Source organism: Ixodes scapularis, unplaced genomic scaffold, assembly GCF_016920785.2.
Source record: "Ixodes scapularis isolate PalLabHiFi unplaced genomic scaffold, ASM1692078v2 PGA_scaffold4__175_contigs__length_147842914, whole genome shotgun sequence".
NCBI classification, from domain to species: domain Eukaryota; kingdom Metazoa; phylum Arthropoda; class Arachnida; order Ixodida; family Ixodidae; genus Ixodes; species Ixodes scapularis.
This window is the reverse complement of record NW_024609879.1, coordinates 4,831,154-4,851,243: the sequence shown is the minus strand read 5'-3', so window position 1 is coordinate 4,851,243 and position 20,090 is coordinate 4,831,154. Positions and strand designations below refer to the sequence as shown.

The 20,090-nt window shown below is 48.0% G+C and overlaps 1 protein-coding gene across 1 annotated transcript in view; it reads left to right on the top strand.

The window, feature by feature from the left end:
- Positions 1–20,090, top strand: part of LOC8040590 (bestrophin-4) — a 115,358-nt gene that overhangs the window by 29,491 nt on the left and 65,777 nt on the right. Inside the window, exon 4 of the mRNA XM_042293350.1 lies at positions 12,310–12,481. Coding sequence (XP_042149284.1) covers positions 12,310–12,481 — 172 coding nt within the window. The remainder of the gene's footprint in view (positions 1–12,309; positions 12,482–20,090) is intronic.

Here is a 20,090-nt window from a genome sequence, read left to right as displayed (position 1 = left end):
TACTTCTAAGTTTGTTTTTCTCATCTTACGTTGTGATTTAAGTGCTCAGAAACCATTTATAGATATACTAGTATTTGGCAAATTATCACTTACACATGCTTCTAGAGCTGACTGCGAAGTACATTTGTGTTAAAGGTCCTTCCACGCAAAGGCACAATCTAAGCAACTGCTTACAGATGTTCCCGGGAAAAATGTGGGTGTGGTATCATTAATGTTGACGAGATCAAAGTTAATGCCATCATCGATGAGTTCACATCCTTTGCGAGTGCTGCGCAAGCTACCCCAGAGTTCATAATAAGCATTAAAGGCCCGTAATAAGCAGCATGGCTTCGGTGCTGCTAGTAGAATAGTCTAATCTTTGGACATGAAATATATAGGCATATAAGCAAAATGAAAGTTATTGAGTTAATGCCATTCTTTAAAGTTCCAAATACATATTGATTTTATTCATCTGTGAAAATATCTTTCTCAATGTAAGGTAAATTATTTTTAATTGCTAGTAAAGCTCTGCTGTTCCTTTATACTTTTTTAGTAAAAAAAATATAAATTTGCCTCTGAAGTCTCTTCTTGCTTTTGACTTTGGTACACCTTTTCTAGCTCTTCAGAGGTAGATTCCTTGTCTGCATGGGTTATCCCAGTGAATACTGACTGCCGTTAGAGCTTCATTGTATTTGGGTTTTCTTGCCTCAGGAGACAGTCTCACATCAGACATTTATAATGATGAGCTTTAACATCTGGTGGCATCTGAGTGTGTGCTCTATTTTTTGTTTTTCGCTTTGTCTATTTTGCGCAAGCTTGGAGCGTCGTGTCCCTTTATTTACTGTAGTTGCTTTGATGGTTCAGATGGTTTCTCACGTTCACGTGGCTCTCTTTCTGTGGAATCATAGGGCTCTAGTTCTTAGTGGCGCACAGATTTGACTTCTAGATTATCTGATTGTGCGTGTGCTCCTTGAGAATCGTGTTGCCTTCACTTTGGCCATTTTTGGCAAGAAGCATCATGTTCCTCTCCGCAGTTGGTACAATGTGCGTTTGTGGCATCATTTATTTCTAATTAAAGAGCTTTAGAACATCGTGCGAAAGCCGCTTACAAGCAGCAAGGACATAACTGAACTCTCCGTATTTTTTTTGCATTGGGCCTACCTATGTGGGAAGGCTTCAACTCTGTACCTAACGCATCCAACAAGTATATAATTTGATGAAGTTGGAGAGCTATATGTTATACGCACAGTACGTGATGCTCCAAGGCGTCGTATCTGACCAACTGTCGCGTTGCATGTAAGCTGCTCGCGAAGCTGTGGCATTATGATATTTGGGTTAATATCGCGAATAACTCCGACTTTAGACCTGTCGTCGCGTGGTTCGCAGACGTAGATCGGTATTTCAAGAAGATTCGTCATGTTTAGTTTATCTAGTGTGCAGATTGCGTGTGTCCACTGCGATCAGGCTGAGCTTCTTGTTTATTTTTATCTCCAGAACGCAGGATGGTGCCATCTTCTCGAAGAAATTAGTTGAGCGTATGCTGTTCAGGTTTCCAGCTGCTGTGTGGCATCTTGTGGTGTGAATATTGCTGTATGTTTAACGCGGGGCAGAGAGGATGGGGACGTGAAGACGGCGTTTTTACTCGAAGACTTCGTGCCTGGTCGTTGGCGTTTCTGAGACCCTGCTGTCATGTATGACTCGTCGTTCGAGATGATTGCATATTCTTTGCTGTCTTCGTCCAGAGAGCACGTATTTCGACACTTTGTCAGTTAGGGTCCAGCGTTTTCTAAGCCTTGTTCTTTTGGTACTGCATGTTCGGGGGCCTTATTTGTAGGAGGATCTCCTTGCCCGCATGCCTCGAGTTCCTGGTCAGTGAGTTCGGGAAGTCCTTGATAAGGTTTGGGATGAGTTGGCACCAACCTGTCTTCCGACAATGATCTAGTTGCATGCTTATAGTGCATCTTCTTACTCCATCGCCAGCGCCTGGCTCCGGTTTGACGTCAAGGCACTTAGAAACTAAGTACCATTAAGTATTAGTTCCAATGTTGTCAACGATATTGGACCAGGGCAGAATCTTTCAAAATTGCGGGAGCTTTGAAAGAACAGCCTCACCAGAGCTCGTCGTCCTCGCGCCTTCAATTTGAAGCAGAACAGACGTCTTCCGCACCTACCTCCGCCGCTGGGCCACCTTCATGATCGCGGCAGGTAACGGCATGACACTTCTCTGACGTCATCGGGCAGAAATTAAGAAACCACCAATCAGGACGCGTCATAAACACGCCGGTTGGAGACACGTTCCACGCACCATACAACTACGGACCTTAGCGTGTCTCACTGAAGGGCCCGGTCTCTTAAAGTGGTGGAGAGTCCCCTTAATACTGGCGGTAAAAAACTAAATACCATAATGTAAAAAAAAAAAAAGAAACTCGAGTGAAAATAGTGAGGAGACGATAGGATAATGAAGAAATAAACTGAATGTGTTGGGCAATTGTGCCTGCATAGTGGCAGTTATGGTGCTGAAAAAACCGCAAGTTTAATGTGCTACCGTTCAACGTTTGGTTTCATTTCATTGCGGGCTGCTAAGACTGCAGTTTATGCGAGTTGAACTTTAAAACCTCCGATGTTACGGCGCACTAAAGCAGTCACACAGTTTGCGCATCGCTGCGTGAGTGTAACCCTTTCTGTGTTTCTGGGCAAATTGTGTGTTTGCTTTTTTTTTTTTTGTGTGTGTTCTAGCATCAGAAGGCTAGATTAGAGGTGCAGCGTGTCCCAGAATAAAAAAGAAAATTGAGGGACCACTTTTTTAGGCGCGCTAAACACTCCCGTCAGAGGCGTGTTCCAGGCACCCTAGTCACACTGCTCGTACATCATACGCAAAACCGTCTGCAAACACAAGTCACCGGAATATCCGTGGTTCGAAAGCCGCGTGTCAAATTTCTTCTTGAACTCATTGCCTTGTGGCATTTGAAGCACGGATCTCGCGGTGACTCGCGTTCGAATCTGTTTGCAGACTGTCTTTTGTATGATATATAAGCAGTGTGACCCCGGCTGGATTTTCTACCGCCGGGCCGGGCAGAGATAGTCCAACGAGTATCCGGGAATAGGGAGTATTCACTGGCGGCCATAGCTGTGTGCGCGAATGCTGAGCGCGTGTTGATGGCGAGCTTCCACAGTTCTTTTGCAACGTGCATTCCGCCCCATCAAGAGTGCCGGTCTTAGCAGCCTATTGATGTGAACTCGTTGTGAGCATGCATGCACTGCGGGATTCCAGCCACGTGCATCCATCTCGTCTGGACGTGCGAGGGGGTCGCAGAGCATCGTAACGACGCCATAAACTCACTCCCTGAAGAGGCAAGACCAGCTATGTACGAGGACCGGACCCGCCCCAGGCTCAAGCATCCGCACCGCAAACACATTCTTGATTCCCTGATTAGTTTCGTCCGCTCATCGGGGATCGCCTGTTACCATTTAGCCTCCTCCCCTTACCCTTCCCATAATCCCCTTCCCCCGTCACGATTGGATGACTTTATCAAGAAATCGTGATGTATCCCATTCCTTTAATAAATACATTTTCTCACTCACTCATGCACTCTAAACAGCACCCACAAATATGGCGTCCAGTGAATACTCCCTACACAAATACTGAGATGCATGTATTGGAAGACTAAAAATATAGACACTGAGACACCTTTTACGTAATTTATGTAACAGGATATTCCTAACGTACTTCGGTGAAAACGGCAAAAAGTATTTAGGAATACAAATACGGATACATGCAAAATAATTTCTTCACGAAAGAGGGTAGGAACGAAGGGTGCACTTCGTAGCGAATGCAGAAGGTAGTCCTTCATCTATTCACGGCTGCCATCCCGAATGCTTAAAAAAAAAAAAAAAAAAGACAAGAAAGAAAAAAGTAGGATCGTTTTTTGTAACCTACATACATACTGGAGGCCAGCGAGTGGTCGACGAGCTTGATATACGGCGTCTGTCCGAAATGAAGCTTGTTTTGTTGTGAAAAAAACGTCTGTCGCATGAAGTGCGTCACCCAGGGTGGGAAGGTTGAACAGAACATGTTAAAACATAAGGTCCTCATGAAAGATATTTAAAAAATCGTTCAGCCTTTCCACTCTCGTGAAGAAAGAAGACCAGCGGAGCTGTACTCGATACACTGTGTGCTTCTTCTTCGTCGCCGTCTGTTTTTCGCGCTGTTTCCTACGATGAATTCCCACCAACGCGCCCAACTATCCATTCTTCTATGATAGCTGGAAAGGTTGCCGCCATCTACGAGCGACGACGGAAACCATACTGGTTGTGTGCTTGCCGCCGTCGCTTATAGATGACGGTAGCTGTCCAGGTAGGTTTGAGTCGACATACACGGACACGATCCTGGGAAACCTAACCCTTAACATCTCCGCTGTAAAAAGGAAGAAATTGGGGTGTATGTATGTTTGTACAGCCTAGAACTTTGTGTGCCTCAACGGGTACTTTTCCCCCAGCTGTAGTTGAGCATTTTAGTCATTGCGCTACAACCGCTAGCCTGGGGTTTTTAACACGCAGTAGTGATACACGACCGCACAACGGTACGATGCTCATACAGATCGAAACGGGCAGGAATGGGGATTGAACCCAGGATCCCCGGGTTCTGCAGCGCGAGCTTTCGCTCTACGAGCTCCGATGGTGTGCGCTAGCCTTCTCGGCCACCGATTTCTTTTTTTACTTTATTGACAAGCATTATTCATTCACAAAATACACCTCCAGAAGCACTTATGAAAATCGTTCAGCCTTTCCACTGTCGTGAAGAAGGAAGACCAGCGGCTGTACTCGATACACTGTGTGCTTCTTCTTTGTCGTCGTCTGTTTTTCGCTCTGTTTCCTACCATGAATTTCCACGAATGCGCCCAAATATCCATTCATATATCAAAGCTGGAAAGGTTGCCGCCATCTACGAGTGACGGCGGAAACCATACTGGTTGTGTAATTGCCGCCGTCGCTTATAGATGGCGGTAGCTGTCCAAGTAGGTTTGTGTCGATATACACGGACACAATCCTGGGGAACATAGCCCTTAACAGCTCCGCTATAAAAAGGCCAGGCTGACTTACAACCGACGCAGACTGATTAACATGATCTTAATGTGACCATTTCGTCTAGGACTGGCAACCAATCAGGCCCATCTCTCAAAAACTTATACACTTCTCTAACCTGACTAATGCTCTGAGTAAAATAATGACATACTGGTCGAGCATCTACATCAGCATTGTCATGAGGCTCTTCCAGATACTGTGTAAGCCAATAACCATAAGTAAATCATACGGTACAGAGTCGGTTGGGGCAACAGGCAGAAAACGTATCCCGTGTGCGCTTAAGGGAAGTTCCTTTTTCAGAGTTCGCTGCAGTACATTCCAGGAGAACACCGCGTCCCAACAATCTAAAAACACATGCTCTATCGACTCGGGCATTTTGCATAAGATACAGTTTACAGTCCAGGGAACAAATATGCCCTTTTTGCCCAGTCATGTTTCAACCGGAAGTGTTCCGCTGTGAAGTTGAAAGAAAAAGGCTTTCATTGTGGCCGGGACCAACATTGTCTTAAAGCGACGAAGTACATCCATCCTGTCCTAAAGTTGCGCTGTAAACGGCTCGATACAAAAGGGCTGGAAATGATGTTTCTATTAGATTTTTTGAAAGTCGCTTTTGAGAGACAGTACTCAGATATTCCAAAGAGAAACGCGCGGTTAAAAATTTGTATGCACCCACAACTTCCTTCAAATAAGCACTCAGTGGTCCCGTAGCACCGTCACTGGATGAAACAATTAAATTGGGTAAGACACCCGACAATTGAACCCGAAGAACAGTACGCAGAAAGGAACCTTCTTGATCTCGCAGGAAAAGAAAACGGTTATCATTCGGCTGACGCGCTCCCAGTTGGACGCCCACACATATACAGCGAACACAGGATGCAGCTTCTGAATGTGAAATCGAGAACAATGCAATACCTGTAGAAGATACCACAGCTTAGCAACAACAACAAAAAAAATTTACACACTGTAGCTCTCGCGAAAATAGGCAAATGGCGGCCTGCACTGGGGGCCGCTTTCTCAAGCAGCTTATCAGTCTCTTCACTCCACCGACCTGTGCTGTCACGATAGTATTGCAATGGTACGCCAAGATAACGGGTGGGAAGGGTTGACCAGGCAATCTGAGCGAGGAAGTTCAGCTTCGAAGCCCATCGGCCGTGTTAAAAACCCGAACATTTAGCCCAGTTCACGGAACATCCGGTCCAAGAACAAAATGTTCTTGTGATTTCGATGACTTTTTCAATGCTCTCTCTATCTGTGCGAAAAATAGCAATGTCTTCCGCATAAGCCAAAATGCGAACCTCGCGCGCATTCAAGGTAAAACCGCGAACATGCTCCCTTTGAATGATGCTCCAACATATGATTCAATATACAATGCAAACAGTAATGGCGAGAGCGGTCAGCTTTGTCTAACAAATTTGTCTTAGAACGTCATGAGACACCCACTCGAAGGCTTTTTCCAAGTCAACTTGTAACATGGCGACTTTGCACAGTTTACCGTCAGAACACTCTAAGATACTGCGCGCAACATGAATGTTGGTCAAAATAGTCCGATCTCGTATGCCGCATGTCTGATGAGGCCCCACAACACTCGTTATCACACGCTCAAAACGGCGAGCGAGGACTTTCATTAATATTTTATAGTCAGCATTAGTAAGGCTTATTGGACGGTAGGAGTTAACACTGCGAAGCTTAACGGGGTCGTCACGGTTTGGGATTAACACTGTGTGTGTGTTCGTGAAAAGAAAAGGGGGAGGGGGGAGAGCTTTTCTTTCATATGCCTCGGTAAAAACTTGGACTAACACGGATGAAATTTCATGTTCAAATGTTTTGTAAAAACCAGCATATAAGCCATCTGGGCTAGGCGATTTTCCGGGTTTTAAGTCATCTATCGCTTTTGCTGCCTCTGACAAGCTGATTGGTTCCCCTAAAAAGTCATCGTTTCTGTTGTGGGGATTGTGATACCCTCAACATTCTGTCGCGTCAGCGTTTTGGCGCGCCGTGGCGGCCGCGCTGGCGTAGCGAGAGGTGGCGCTGCTTACCACTGTGAGTGGCTTCCTCCTCTCCCCCCTTGGGGCGATTTCCGTAACGGACCCCGCACAAAGGAAATCGACGTGTCGCTCCTTGATTGGCCACTTCGCCCCCGCCGTTATCTTAAAACCAGCGGACAGCAGTCTCGCTTCTCTCTTCTTCCTGGGATTCGGCGGCGGCGACAACGGGGAACCTTCCGGCGCACCGGTGAGCGTTTACCCCGTCCTTTGTACATTTGTGAACGACCATTCGGCCGTGGGCGATCTCCACACCGACGGCGTTCACCAGCTTATAGCCGCTGTGTTGTTGTTATTTTGTTTCATTGTAAATAAACAGTTTATCACCGTTACCAACGTGACTGGTGTCTGTTTGCGCTCAACGAGCAGTATGCCACGCGAGTACGAACCCGCTTCGCGGTAGAGCGTCTCGCCGCGAACGTGGTACTCCCAAAGGCAGTGGCCCCAAGGAGAACCACACTGTCAACCTTCAGCAGTAGAGGCAGAACGTCATCTTTAAATCCTTACAGTGGTGAGGCGCTACAACTAAACAACTTTTTATGGTGTTGAACAAACGCCTCTACGATATGAGTTTTATCACTGGACAAGACTATTTCAACTACATCATTAGCTCGCGCGTATTTCTTTTCCGCCGCCACCATTTTTTTTTTTTTTTGTTGTCTGCGCTTTCACCAAGAAACGCTCTGAACAAGCCAGTATTGCCGCCCACTTGTCCCGAAGGTTCGACACGCCGTATGTGTCCCGTGCGTCGACACCGGAGGTACACCGGTGCGCGTCCGGGAACAATAACCAGCAGCGTGCCCCCGTAAAGACGGAGCTGATGCGCCAGGGACTCCGGTGTTAAAGGGATACTTCAACGAAATTTGAAATATTTCCGTCGTGTTCAAAAATAGGTTGAATATGATCCACAATATCCGTAAATGGCAATCGCACGTTTGTATTTTGAGCCTGGTGGCTGTATTTTTCGTTATAAACGGCCCACTTTGGTAAGCGCTCGGAGAAGGCCCAGCGGAGACCACGTGACATCCAACGCAATCGTGACGTAGGTCGTCTCAAGACGAGCAAAGCTACGGCGAGGCTGACGTCGAGAGGATGGCCTAGTCGTTCCAGCCACCGAAGCGGCTGCTTTTGTACGAATTTTGAGTGACGGGTTAATCATCTATAATCTTGTAGGGGGACAATAGCGACTTCTGCGACACACTAAAGGCATTCTCGGGAAGAGGGGAGTTACTCCTGCCTCTCTTCTCTCGTCGAGGCCGGAGACGAGACAACCTCCGTCACTAGCTGTCAAGGTTCCTAGACTGGCATTACAAGCGAGGCGTTAGCGACATCCACCAGGTGCTCTTTGCTAATCGTTTAATTCGTTTTAAAATTCCTTTTCGTGACTTTTTTAACAAGATATTGGTATGTTCGATGTGATGCTGCTTTTTTGAACACATATAGACCAAAAAATGAGCGCCGAAATTTCGTTGTAGTATCCCTTTAAGTCATCATGGAGCACCATGCGCACCATGACGGTAGTGGAATCCACGTCTGCCAGGCCCTTGATTCTCTACTTCTCGCGGGTGACACCCTTGACCTCCCCGTATGGCTCGAAGTCTCGTCGAAGGGCGTCTGCAGAAACGTCGTAAGGTAAAAGTCCACCCAGTGGACTTTTACCTTCAGCTCTCGTTTTTCTGGATCAATGACAAGGCATGGTCGCCCCCTCACCAGCATGGTTCCCTCTCGCAGAAGCTTCTCTTTTGGCGGAGATGATGTGCAGCTTCAGCAGCCAGACGTGCCACATTTGAAACTTGCCAAGTCCTGCTACGTCTTCCCGAACTCCCACCTGGTTCGGGGGCCCTACGAAGTCTTCAGCATGGTACGGCCGCCATCGGGTATCAGCATGAAGCACAAGGCTGCATTTCATGGCTTCTCCTGTCGGCAGGGTAGGCAGTATCACTGCGTGGTCATTTGGAACATCGCCGCTTACAGCATCACCGCGGCTCGGAGCCGTCGTCATCGAGCTCACAGTGGAGCGTTCCATTCCACGTGCGCACGCTACCGCGTTCGAAATCGGAATCTGCAAGCTATCTGCTGTTCATCACTGATGCTTTCTTCTCTCCTCGCCTTTTCCCAGTGCGCGCTCTGCTAAAGTGGAAAGAGTAGAGCCCTTTGTGGAAGGAGTTTATTATGCAGTAACCTTTTTTCAAACCGCGTTTGCTTTTTGCGTGTTTTTTTAATTAGGCATTTGCCATATGGAAAGGGGCTTATGCGGTAGACTTTTAGTTTATTGAAAAAATCCAACCGTTAATTTTCGACAACAAATGTAACATGATGCAAAAACCTGGTAGAGTTTAGCGATATGTTCGATACATCGTAAAGGTATTTCGCTACTAAGATACAAATACATTCTCCAAATGTGCTTCGATACATAAATACAGATACTTATTTCTAAGATGCTATTTTGCGATACAGATGTATGGCGATACTGACCTGCCCGAGACCAGCGCGGGACGGGACACGAGTGCTGAGTCAGCGTTAGCTCGTGTTCAGTCAGTCGGGAGACGAGTTCCAGCCCAATTCTGACGCAACTCTCGTGTCCACTTCATTTTACCTTAGTGCCTGCGTTACGATAACGCAGAGCGAGCCTTAGGCAAAAGGCGTGGGTGCATGACAAGGCCTTATTTCCTTGGTGTACAACGGACACAAGTTCGTGTGACGCTCTCCCGTTACTAAAAGTGCGTCACGGAAGTGCGTAACTATGGTGCTTGGAACGCGTTTACAAATTTCTGTGTACCGCGTCCTGAAAAGTAGCCCCTTGAGTTCCGCCTGATGACCTTTTAAGGCCGGTTCTCACATGCAGCGAAGCGCTCATGTAGCGCTCCTCACGTGCCGTCAGCTACTTATCGTGTGCCATGAGCAACAGTTTTGACGGTGCGATGCAAAGCTGGTGAACGCTCCCGTCAGCACGCGCTTAGCGCGAGGTCAGCGCTATGCTTGTAGCGCTCCGCTGCATGTGTGAACAGGCCTTAATGTCGTTGCCGGCCGCGATTTTCGTGTTTTCACAGCAGCGGTAGTGAGGCAGAACTAAGCTTGCTCTGCCGCAGGTAGGCTTGACAATTTACAGCAGCCACGAGTTTAGACTCTGAGACGACAGAGACACTCACGTTCGCTCGTACTTCTTGACGGGATTTCTAGCCCCAACCGCCAGGATCGCGACGTCCGACAGCATGACACGGATGGATGAATGTTCGCGGCTATACCCTTCGTAACAGGCGGCTGCTTGCGCCACCTAGCCTAGCAACAAATTACATCACGCCGGCTCTTGGGATGTCATTTGTTGCCACTTTAGGATCACTTTCGACGTGTGGACGGGATAGGATGTAAGCACACCAGGCGAAGCCGCTTTGCAGGCATTGTAGCCTAACTGTCGCTTCCCATCGAAGATCGTTATTATTGCTTCGTAAGCGAAGGAAAAAAAAAATGCAATTGACCCGTTCAATCTGCGAGGCGACTCCACGTCATTTCTATATTAAGATTCCAGACTCCGAGTCCGGGCGTGAAAGGTTAATTCAAAAAGACACTTATTTCTTCTTTAATTTGTCTACTCAATGCTGTTATTCAACCCAGAGCAAGCGACAGAAGCAATCTGTTTGCCCCCCCTGTGTTGTAACTTCGTAGTTTGACGGCTCCATTGATGCTAGTTTATTTATATTAACAAAAAGCACTATAAACTGAAAAAAAAGAACTTAGGATTTCGTGCTCGTTTGGTCAACAGTATCTGGCGTCATAGGCCTGCCCTTCGTTTGAATCCCCGATTTAACCTTCATATTTTCGCGTACAGTGCTCCTCCAACTTAACACCACCACTCGGTTACCTAACTATTGATATATTGCCGGCCACTCAGCCTAAATTAATCACTTAAAAGGGCCCTGCAACAACTTTATGATTGGTTTTTAATTTGCACCGAACCTGAGCGCACTGAATGTAGTAACTTAAACTTTTCTTTTCTCAAATTTCGCTTTATTTTAAAAGTTATAGGCAAATTAGAATTACAAAAGCAAGCAAAAAATAACCTCCTTCATGACGTCGTAGATCCTGGCTTAAGTGGCCGTGAATTAGAGGAGGGGTAGTGAGCTCAGCGAGAGCTCGCGGCTGCCGCACTCCGTGTCGACGGTTCGAGAGGGCGCCACTAGAGCACGTGTTGGATAGGCTGTATGAAGCGGGCGGCCAGGATGGCTCGCATTGCATTTGCTGCGCGATTAAAGACTAATTCGGCATAACACTTCATTGGCCACTAATGACAGCAAACACGGGGAAAAGATCAGTTCAGAACGGGAGCCACTTCGCGCTGCCATACCGCCAAACGGCCAAATCGCCAGCCAAGCCCGTGCTGAAAGCTTTCGGAACGCTCGGAACCGGTCGAATCCTCGATCTGGTATACGACCGCAGCTCCGCCGCGTACATCCGGGACTTTTCTACGCTCGTCGTTCGTAAGAGACTCATCCCACTAGCACTTTCTAGTATGCGCCGTTTTTTCCGGCGCTTTGTGGCGGGTTTGTCGACGGGTCTTTTCTTGTTTCCGTACTTTATAAACTGCATTTGTTTGTTTTTTAATCTAAAATACTGAACAAAAACTACTTTCATACATAACTGAAACGGTTCGCGACACTTATATTTTGTATCTCGACTAAAAAAAAAAGCTTTTGGCGGCTTTGACCAGTAGTAAGCCGAGGACCAAAGACGCCACATATTGCGCGCTTTCGGCAACGCGGGTCGCCCTCGTCGGTGGGGGAGGTTTCCGCGTCGTCTGGTTAAAATATGGTATTTAGTTACTCTCTCCGTGCCCGCTGGCTTGCCCGAACCCCAAGAGACGTGGAAACCGCAAAAAAGGTAGACGCTTAAATATGATTGCAGGGCCCCTTTAAGAGCTGAACCCTCTTCACCAGGAAGGGTTGTGATCGGCGAGTCAAACCTTCACCACGTGACCGATGGACCCAGGAATGCCCAAAAGTGCCAAAAACGGACTACCTTATGGCGGCGTTAACTTTGGGCAGTGTTGTACTTAATGGGGTGCGATTGTTGGATAGCGTACTTCCATTTTCCACCGGAAATGTTTCCGTCACTTCAGAATTGAGAAGATATTTCTCAGCTAGTTGAGTGAAGACCTGCCCCTGATGTGCATGAATTTCGGGGTGTCGCTTGACTTTTCCGGCCCCACCAGGTTCTTCGAGCACGTGTGCGTGTACTGCGGCAACTTCGCCGACCTCATTCCGGTTTCCTTCGTGCTGGGCTTCTACGTTTCGGTGGTGGTGAAGCGCTGGTGGGACTCTTTCTCCTCTATCCCCTGGCCGGACTCCCTGGCCTTCTTCGTCAGCACGTTCCTGCAGGGACAGGTAGTACACAACCAGGCCTGCCCACTTGTCACCTCCTGCTGCTGCTGCACTTTGGCCGTCTGCTTTGCCGCCATTCTTGACATCTGCTTGGTCGGCTGCTCTCCTGTCTGCTTTTGTCGCTTCATGTGGGACTACAGACGCTTTTCGACAGCTCTGCATGGGCACTGCTACAACCGCCTTCCTTCTTTCTTTCCTCTTATTCCGGTATCTTCATCACTACGGTAAAAGCACAAGTTATTAGCTTTCTAGACGCCTTTCTGTCTTTGTTCCTAAGGCATATTTCCTGCGGGCTCCTCAACGACCGCTTCAATGCTCGATATGTCGCTAAGATAAGAGAAGGTCAACAATGGCGGCCATAATTTATTGCGTATACTCCCATCTCACAAACATCTGCAGTGACGACCAAGACACGGGCACCAGCCCGTGACTTCAGAAAGTGCCTCTTACGCACGAGTCCTTGTACATACAAAAGCATACTGCTAAGTTAGGTTCGCGTGCCTTTGTTCTTACCGCAGATATTTGTGAAAAATATAGACCTTTCCAATGTTTACAAAATCACAGTCCAGCGTGCGATCTTCACAGCTCAGCACGTGCGTGTTCACCGCTTCGGAACGCGAGCAAAGCACGCGCCGTACGTACGAACACTCAAAATGGCACCGGCCACACACTCTCGTTTGGAAAGGTCTATAGACAATTGCAAGCACGGTGCCCGACTGATGCCCATTGCGTGCAAGCACGTGCAGCGTGGGCGTCAACGTAGCGTTGGTAAGCTTGCGATTGCACGTACTTTCCCGCACGCGCAGAGGCACGGCGGCCGTCAGATGCCCAGTTTTTAATCGTATGTAGACGATTGAAAGCAGGGAGACTGGCCTTCGCCATGTCTCTGCTCGTGCGGGCCCGTGCAATTGCAAGCTTGCCAAAGCTATATTCACACGCAAGCTGCACGTGCTGGCACGCATGGGGCACCAGTCGGGGCGCCATGCTTGCAGCTGTCTGTACGCGGCGAGAAGTTTGAGTTTCGCCGACTGGTGCGATTTTTCACAACCCAGAGTGAGGGTGCTTCAACTTCCTCGGTGCAAGCACGTGCAATGCCACGCTTCTATGCACTATGGAAATTGAAACATAACCGTGTGGGTAGCACATGCATTGCCCATAGTGAGGCAAAGTGGGAGAGTTTTGCCATACATTGATTTGAATAGGCGAGCATCTCGGGGCCAACCACAGGCCGCAAAACAACCCCTAACAATGATTATGAGGTCTAAAAACGCGACACGACTAATTTATGCCGTTTTAGCGTCGCTAGAGTGATAACGTTTAGCTCTCGGTGACTGAAAACTTTGGGCATGTAAGGTTTTCGTCACGCCAACATTCATGTGTAGAATAAACGAACGTGCCCTCCAAACAAGGGCCGATTGACCCCGTAAGTGATGACGTCACAACATGGCGTCTGGGTCCAAACAAACCGTTGCTAGGGACGTTGCTATGGACTAATGCATGGAGACTCCACATGCGGCTAGATTTTTGCTTACAAGTAAGTAAATAATTTTTTGTAAGCAACCTAACTTCCTGATATCTAATTATGAAGGTGTTGTCGTTTCAGTGTCGTATTGCAACGATAAAAGCCATTTCTGAAGTATCACACTCCGCTTTGCTTTGGTAGCAGACGACGTGATAGATATGCTGTCCTCTGTTGCAGCGGGCGTCTTCATTGAATTGCGTTGGGAAACAAGCGACAAAAACAAGTGCATTGCCGTGGCCGTAAAAGCCTCCGCAATGTGCGTTTGTTTTCTGTGAAGAACCCAGCTTAGTTCAGAGGGGCGAAAATTCCGTAAAATCAAACCACGTCATGCAGATCAGCTACGACGACGACCTGAAGTGCATTAACGGCGTAGCCCAGGGGATATGATCATACAGTAAAAGAACGAAATACAGAAGGAGAGCAGTCAGAACATCAGATGTTTCAAACCAGAACCCCATATATCAGGTCCTTACCAATATCCCGCCCGTCTCTTTCTCTTTGTGAAGAATATTAGTGTCACCCCTTCATGTTCACGCTATTTCTGATTGTGTTGTCCTTTCTTGGGGTGGGCAGCGACTGGAAGGTAGTCAATTGCTTAGCGGTGAAACTGCCGACCTCTCATTTTTACAAACCTGGGTGTCTAAGGATTCTCACGATGGGCACCAAAGCAGCATTTGGAGAGTTCAGTCTACGTCCGGGCGAAGCCATATGCGTCCGGGTTGAAGGCGCGCTACCGGGCCTGTGGTAATAGTGCAATCTGTTTGGTTTGCTCCAATGCGCTGTAGGGAGGCCGCTTGAACTCTGCAAGCATTGCTTTACTGCGCATTGTGAAAGCACCGAAGTTTGTAGAAGTTTAAAGTCTTTCTCCTTCCTCTTTCTCCTCTCGACTAGACAGAAGAGAAACATTTTTTTTTTAGAAATCGATTAAAAGTTTGAAAATTGGCAAGCCGAACCTCAAAGTTCGGCGTCGAACCTGAGGTTCGACAAAAGTTCGCCGTACTCTTAGAAATAGCCCAAAATAGCCACATAGCCAACCACGAAATTTTGACGCCAACTATAAAAAAAACTCCGTTTCAAACATCGCGTGCAACGCTGGGAAAGCTACTGAAGTAGTGCGCATGAAAAAACACACAAAATTGTGTTACTCCGCGAGATTTCGTGGACGAGCGGTACAAGGCGCTGCTCCGGCGATGCCGGCGATGCCGACATCTCGGTGGCGGTGGTTCGAATCCACTTAGGGCGCAAAGGTTTTTTTTTTTTTTTCCTCGACCGATTTTTTGTGCAAAATTGTGCGTATTGCGGAAGTGCATATTTCAATTCCTCTTTTCTTGTTGATTTTTATTTATAAGAAGGTAGACTAGGGGCTGGTGTTCCGCTCGAACTTGCGCCGGCCTCGTCAAAACGGAAGAACGGTCGAGATCCAAAGCGTCTCTATTTAAAGCCGTTTATTTACATGGTAGCGTGAAAATCAGACAGTACCTTGAGAGTGTGGTGGACGGTCCTTTATATAACGAATATTGTGATTAGGGGACCGCACTGCCATTGTTCAGACGGCTTGGCATTCCCTCAAGTGATGTGACTTCATGGAAGTTTCCTTCAGAGTCAGAATACTCGCCGGTGTATGAAAGAAGTCATCCAGACGGCAGTATCTCGGTGCTCTGGTGCCGGCGCCCACATGAACCGGGAGTGATTCACAATCGACGCGTACACAACACACGGCACTCGAGATCAGGATCGAGTGTTGTTTCCTTTTCGAGGAAAGCAGGGGCCTCGGAATACAGGCACGGGCATGTGCGTCGTTTACTTAGCCGACCAAGGTTAAGGTGCCTCAGGCAGACGGAGCCGACCATGGTTACGGTCCCGCAGGCAGAAGAACCCAGACACTTCGGAATGCAATCACGGGCACCGCCTGCTGTAAGGTCCCGCAAGCAGACGGAGCCGTAGGCACGATTCATCACCGACACAGTTCCTTCTTGAGGCTTGTTTCACTTTGAAGCCATAAGGCCGATTTCAACACCAGAAATAACAGGTGGCAGTTCACAACACTGTCCGCGTGCTCGGAACTTTCACGTTGCGAGGTCTTCGCTTCGGGGACGCCACCTTGCCAGACACTCCGGTGTCGTTACTGACCGTCTCCAGGACCTCAAGGACCGACGTCTCCGGGAAACACGTTCTTGAACTCGCGTACACGTTGGCGATCACCTGCTCGCACTTTTGCGAGATCTTCACACGACGAATCTTCGAAAATATCCGAGCAGGAAAAGAAAGCTTCCCGCGTAAGACGCCATCTTCACGAAACCGGCGAGGCAGGGGCAGCCGCACAACCCGAAAACCCGAAGCGAGTGCGAGTGCCGCACGAACGAAAACGGAAAATAATTTGGAGTAGTTTACATTATATTTTCCTTTTTATTGAAAAAGAATTGGTGTTCCCTCGAAATCATAACGCCACTATTAGTTACTAGCTCCAAAGATGTACACTTTTCGACTTTTTTTTTTTTTTTTCAGGGGCCGCACTATTTTGTGGAGCGAACGTAGTCGCGGTCGGCTGTGCGAACCGGCGCGCTAGCTTTGACTACATTGCACGCTATGTTTGAAACGGAGTATAGAAAAAAATGTAGCCCAATTTGGCTATATATAGCCCAATCTGGCAACACTGGCCGTACGAGTAGCGCGCCAGCCTTATCACAAAGCAAAAACAATAAAAAACAAAATCAAGTTACTGAAACAAAACAAAACAAAACAAAAAAAAACAATAATCATGCTAAAACAATAAAAAAAAGCTAGAAAAAAGTCAGTCACATGGCCAGTGTGCGTGACGTCACAACTATGTCAAGTGATTTAGTCCGCGTGACGTCATTGATAACGTCATGTCACGTGATCCCGAGCTGTTGAGGTGCAAATAGCACGGCCCGCAAATCCCGGGCGTCGAGTCGACATCCTGGGTCCCGAGTGAAAGATCGCGAAAGAGAGCGACAGAACACGAGAGAAAGAAACCAATGTTGCCAGCTGAAGGGCGACAGTCACAATGGTAATCGCGAAGACTGAAAACTCTCAGCAATTGACCCCGTAAGTGATGACGTCACAACTTGGCGTCTGGGTCCAAACAAACCGTTGCTTGGGACGTTGCTATGGGCTAATGCATGGACACGAGGCTAGATTTTCGCTTATAAATAAATAATTTTTTGTAAGCAACCTAACTTCTTGATATCTAATTATGAAGATGTTCTTGTCATCTCAGCGTCGTATTGCAACGATGAAAGCCATTTCTGAAGTGTTCCACTCCACTTTGCTTTGGTAGCAGACGACACGGTAGATTTGCTGGCCTCTGTTGCAGCGGGCGTCTTCATTGAATTGCGTCGGTAAACGAGCGACAAAAACAAGTGCATCGCCCTGACCGCAGAGGCCTCCGCAATGTGCGTTTTTTTTTTCTTTTCTGTGAAGAAATTAGCTTAGTTCAAAGGGGTGAAAATACCGTAAAATAAAACCATGTCGTGCAGATCAGTTACGACGACGGCCTGAAGTGAATTACCGGCGTAGTGTAGGCCAGTATGAGAAACAAATACTACGCCGTCAAGGTAATTTGTTTATTATTATTATTGAGGTTGTCAGGTTATTAAAGAATTGCGTATCTATCGCGATGTTTCAGTAACCATTGTAGCGATGGTTACAATCAGGTACGACGCACCCTCACATAGCGCGAGTCCACAAAAAATAATTTGGGATATCGACCGATCGCCTGAAGTGCTTTTCTCACGGGTCCAATGCAATCGTTTAGCGGACGATCATCTCGATCGACGCCCGGATTTTCGATAAACCATATTTTGCATCGCACCCCACTATGCATTCTTTTAAGTTACTGAAAATCATTATATTTAAAACAAATGCAATACCAGAATATTGTCCTTATTCACAGGATTCAAACGACAGCGCCGGCTCGGCCTGCCGGCGTGTGGCAGACGGCATACTTATTGCATTCGTCGTCTGCTGCAGGCATCTTGAAGACCGGAAGTTGCACTCGTAATTATTTCAGAAACAAGCGATTACTGGCACACTTCTGTCAAAAGATATATGACATTCAAGCTTTCTATATCTGTGATTTTTAGAAGTTTAAATCCTACTCCCTGATTTTTGAACGGCCGGGTTTTCGTAGCGAAACCTAGTCACATGTATTTGTCCATAACAATGACCCTAGCAACGGTTTGTTTGGACCTATGACGTCACACTTACGGAGTCAATTAGCTAGAGACAACGTCTCAGCTGATACTTGGGGAAAGAAAGCACTGCCGAAGCCAGCGCACGAGCCGAGCGGGACTCCACGTCTCAAGACGCTCGCGCGCCCCACCCTTTGCACTGTTTTCTTTCAGCCAGTCTCAGCTGAGACGCTGTTCTAGCAAGCCGGCCCTGAGCCACCTTGCTAGAACAGCGTCTCAGCTGAGACTGGCTGTCACCGAGAGGCCGAGATTGGAGGCTTCTATTACACGCTTTAAATGTCGCCTCCAATATTGTGATGTCGCGGTCTGTTGATTGGTCGACGCTGTGTCGCACCTTTAGTTTTCGCTCTAACCGTGGGGGTAAGTTTCGGCGCTGACGGTGGCCTGTGCTCCGCCCACTGACAAAACTCTCCTAATATATGGCTCCGTAGTGAGGCAGAGCCGTATATTAGGAGAGTTTGGACAATAGGCGGAGCAAAGGCCGCCGCCAGCGCCGAAAACTCCCCCCGCGGTTAGAGCGGAAACTAAAGGCGCCACACAGCGTCGACCAATCAGGAGACCGCGACGTCACAATATTGCAAACGACATTTAAAGAGGGAAATAGAAGCGTTCAAGCTCGGCCTCTCTACTCAATCTCGCAAATGTCTGCAGTGAACGCAAAGGCACAGGCGCGTGAGCTTAGCTCAGCGAAATGCTTTTGTTTGTACGAGAACTCGTGCATATAGGAGGCACTTCTCAAAGCCACGCACTCGTCTGCACTGCTTATGTTTGTGCAGATAGAGTATCGGTGACACACTGCTCTGGGCCGGCTCGCTAGAACAGCGTCTAAACTGAGACTGGCTGAAAGAAAACAGTGTGTAGGTACGCGGTACTTGACTCTTTAATACTCTGTGAACAATATTTTACAGCGGCCTCGGTGGCTCCGAGGTGAGAGCGTCGGCCTACGGATCCCCAAGTGGCGGGTTCGAATCCCGGCCGAGGTGCCCGCAATCTGACGGAGGCTTATTGCGGAGAAGACGCCGTGTAACGAGCTTTCGGCTGCACGTCAAAAGTTCCCCAGGTGGTCGAAATTAATCCTCAGTCCTCCGCTGGGGCGTGCCAGATGCCCGTCGTTGGTTTGGCACGTAAAACCCCCAAATTTGACTTAACAATATTTTACAATATTTACATTAGATGTGCGGAGTCCATGAACGGTAGCTGCGATCACAGGGAGCTTATTATGTCACGCCGGTCGTTCCGTCTCTCGAGCTCGTTCTTATCCCGCGGCACGCGCTAGTCCTTCTTGTCTTCTATGCGTACCGTGCAAATGGGTCCCTACACTAGCTCCCCCCCCCCCCCCCCCCCCCCCCCCTAGAAGAGAAGCGTAGTCCGGACAAGCTTCGAGACGGTGTGCGGGTTGGGCGGCGGGAGTGTTTGAAAATCGGACGGTTTTTGGCCTGGTCGTTGACGTGATGACTGGTTGTGGTGCGCATTGTTTATCGGCCGCGCTGGTATCGAGATAGGCGGGTTTGAGACGAGCCAATGAGACATTTTCTTCTCGATTGTTAATTTGCAGTGTGAAGTACTTAGGATGTCGTCGGAGTACCTTGAAGGGGCCGTCATAAAGTGGTTGTAACGGTTTTCGCACCGCGTCATGTCGTACGAGGACGTGCGAACAAGTATGGAGGTCTGGGCTTATAAACACTTTAGCGGTGGCTTGCTTGCGGTCTACCGAAGGTCTCAGTTGTTGCATTGTTGTACGAAGGCGAGATCGTAATCCATAATGTCCGGTATTTCGAGCTGTTCGGAAGGGTGAATGAACTCGCCTGGCAGTCGAAGAGGCGTGCCGTATACCAGCTCAGCAGCGCTACATCCGATATCGGCTTTGAAAGCGGCTCTA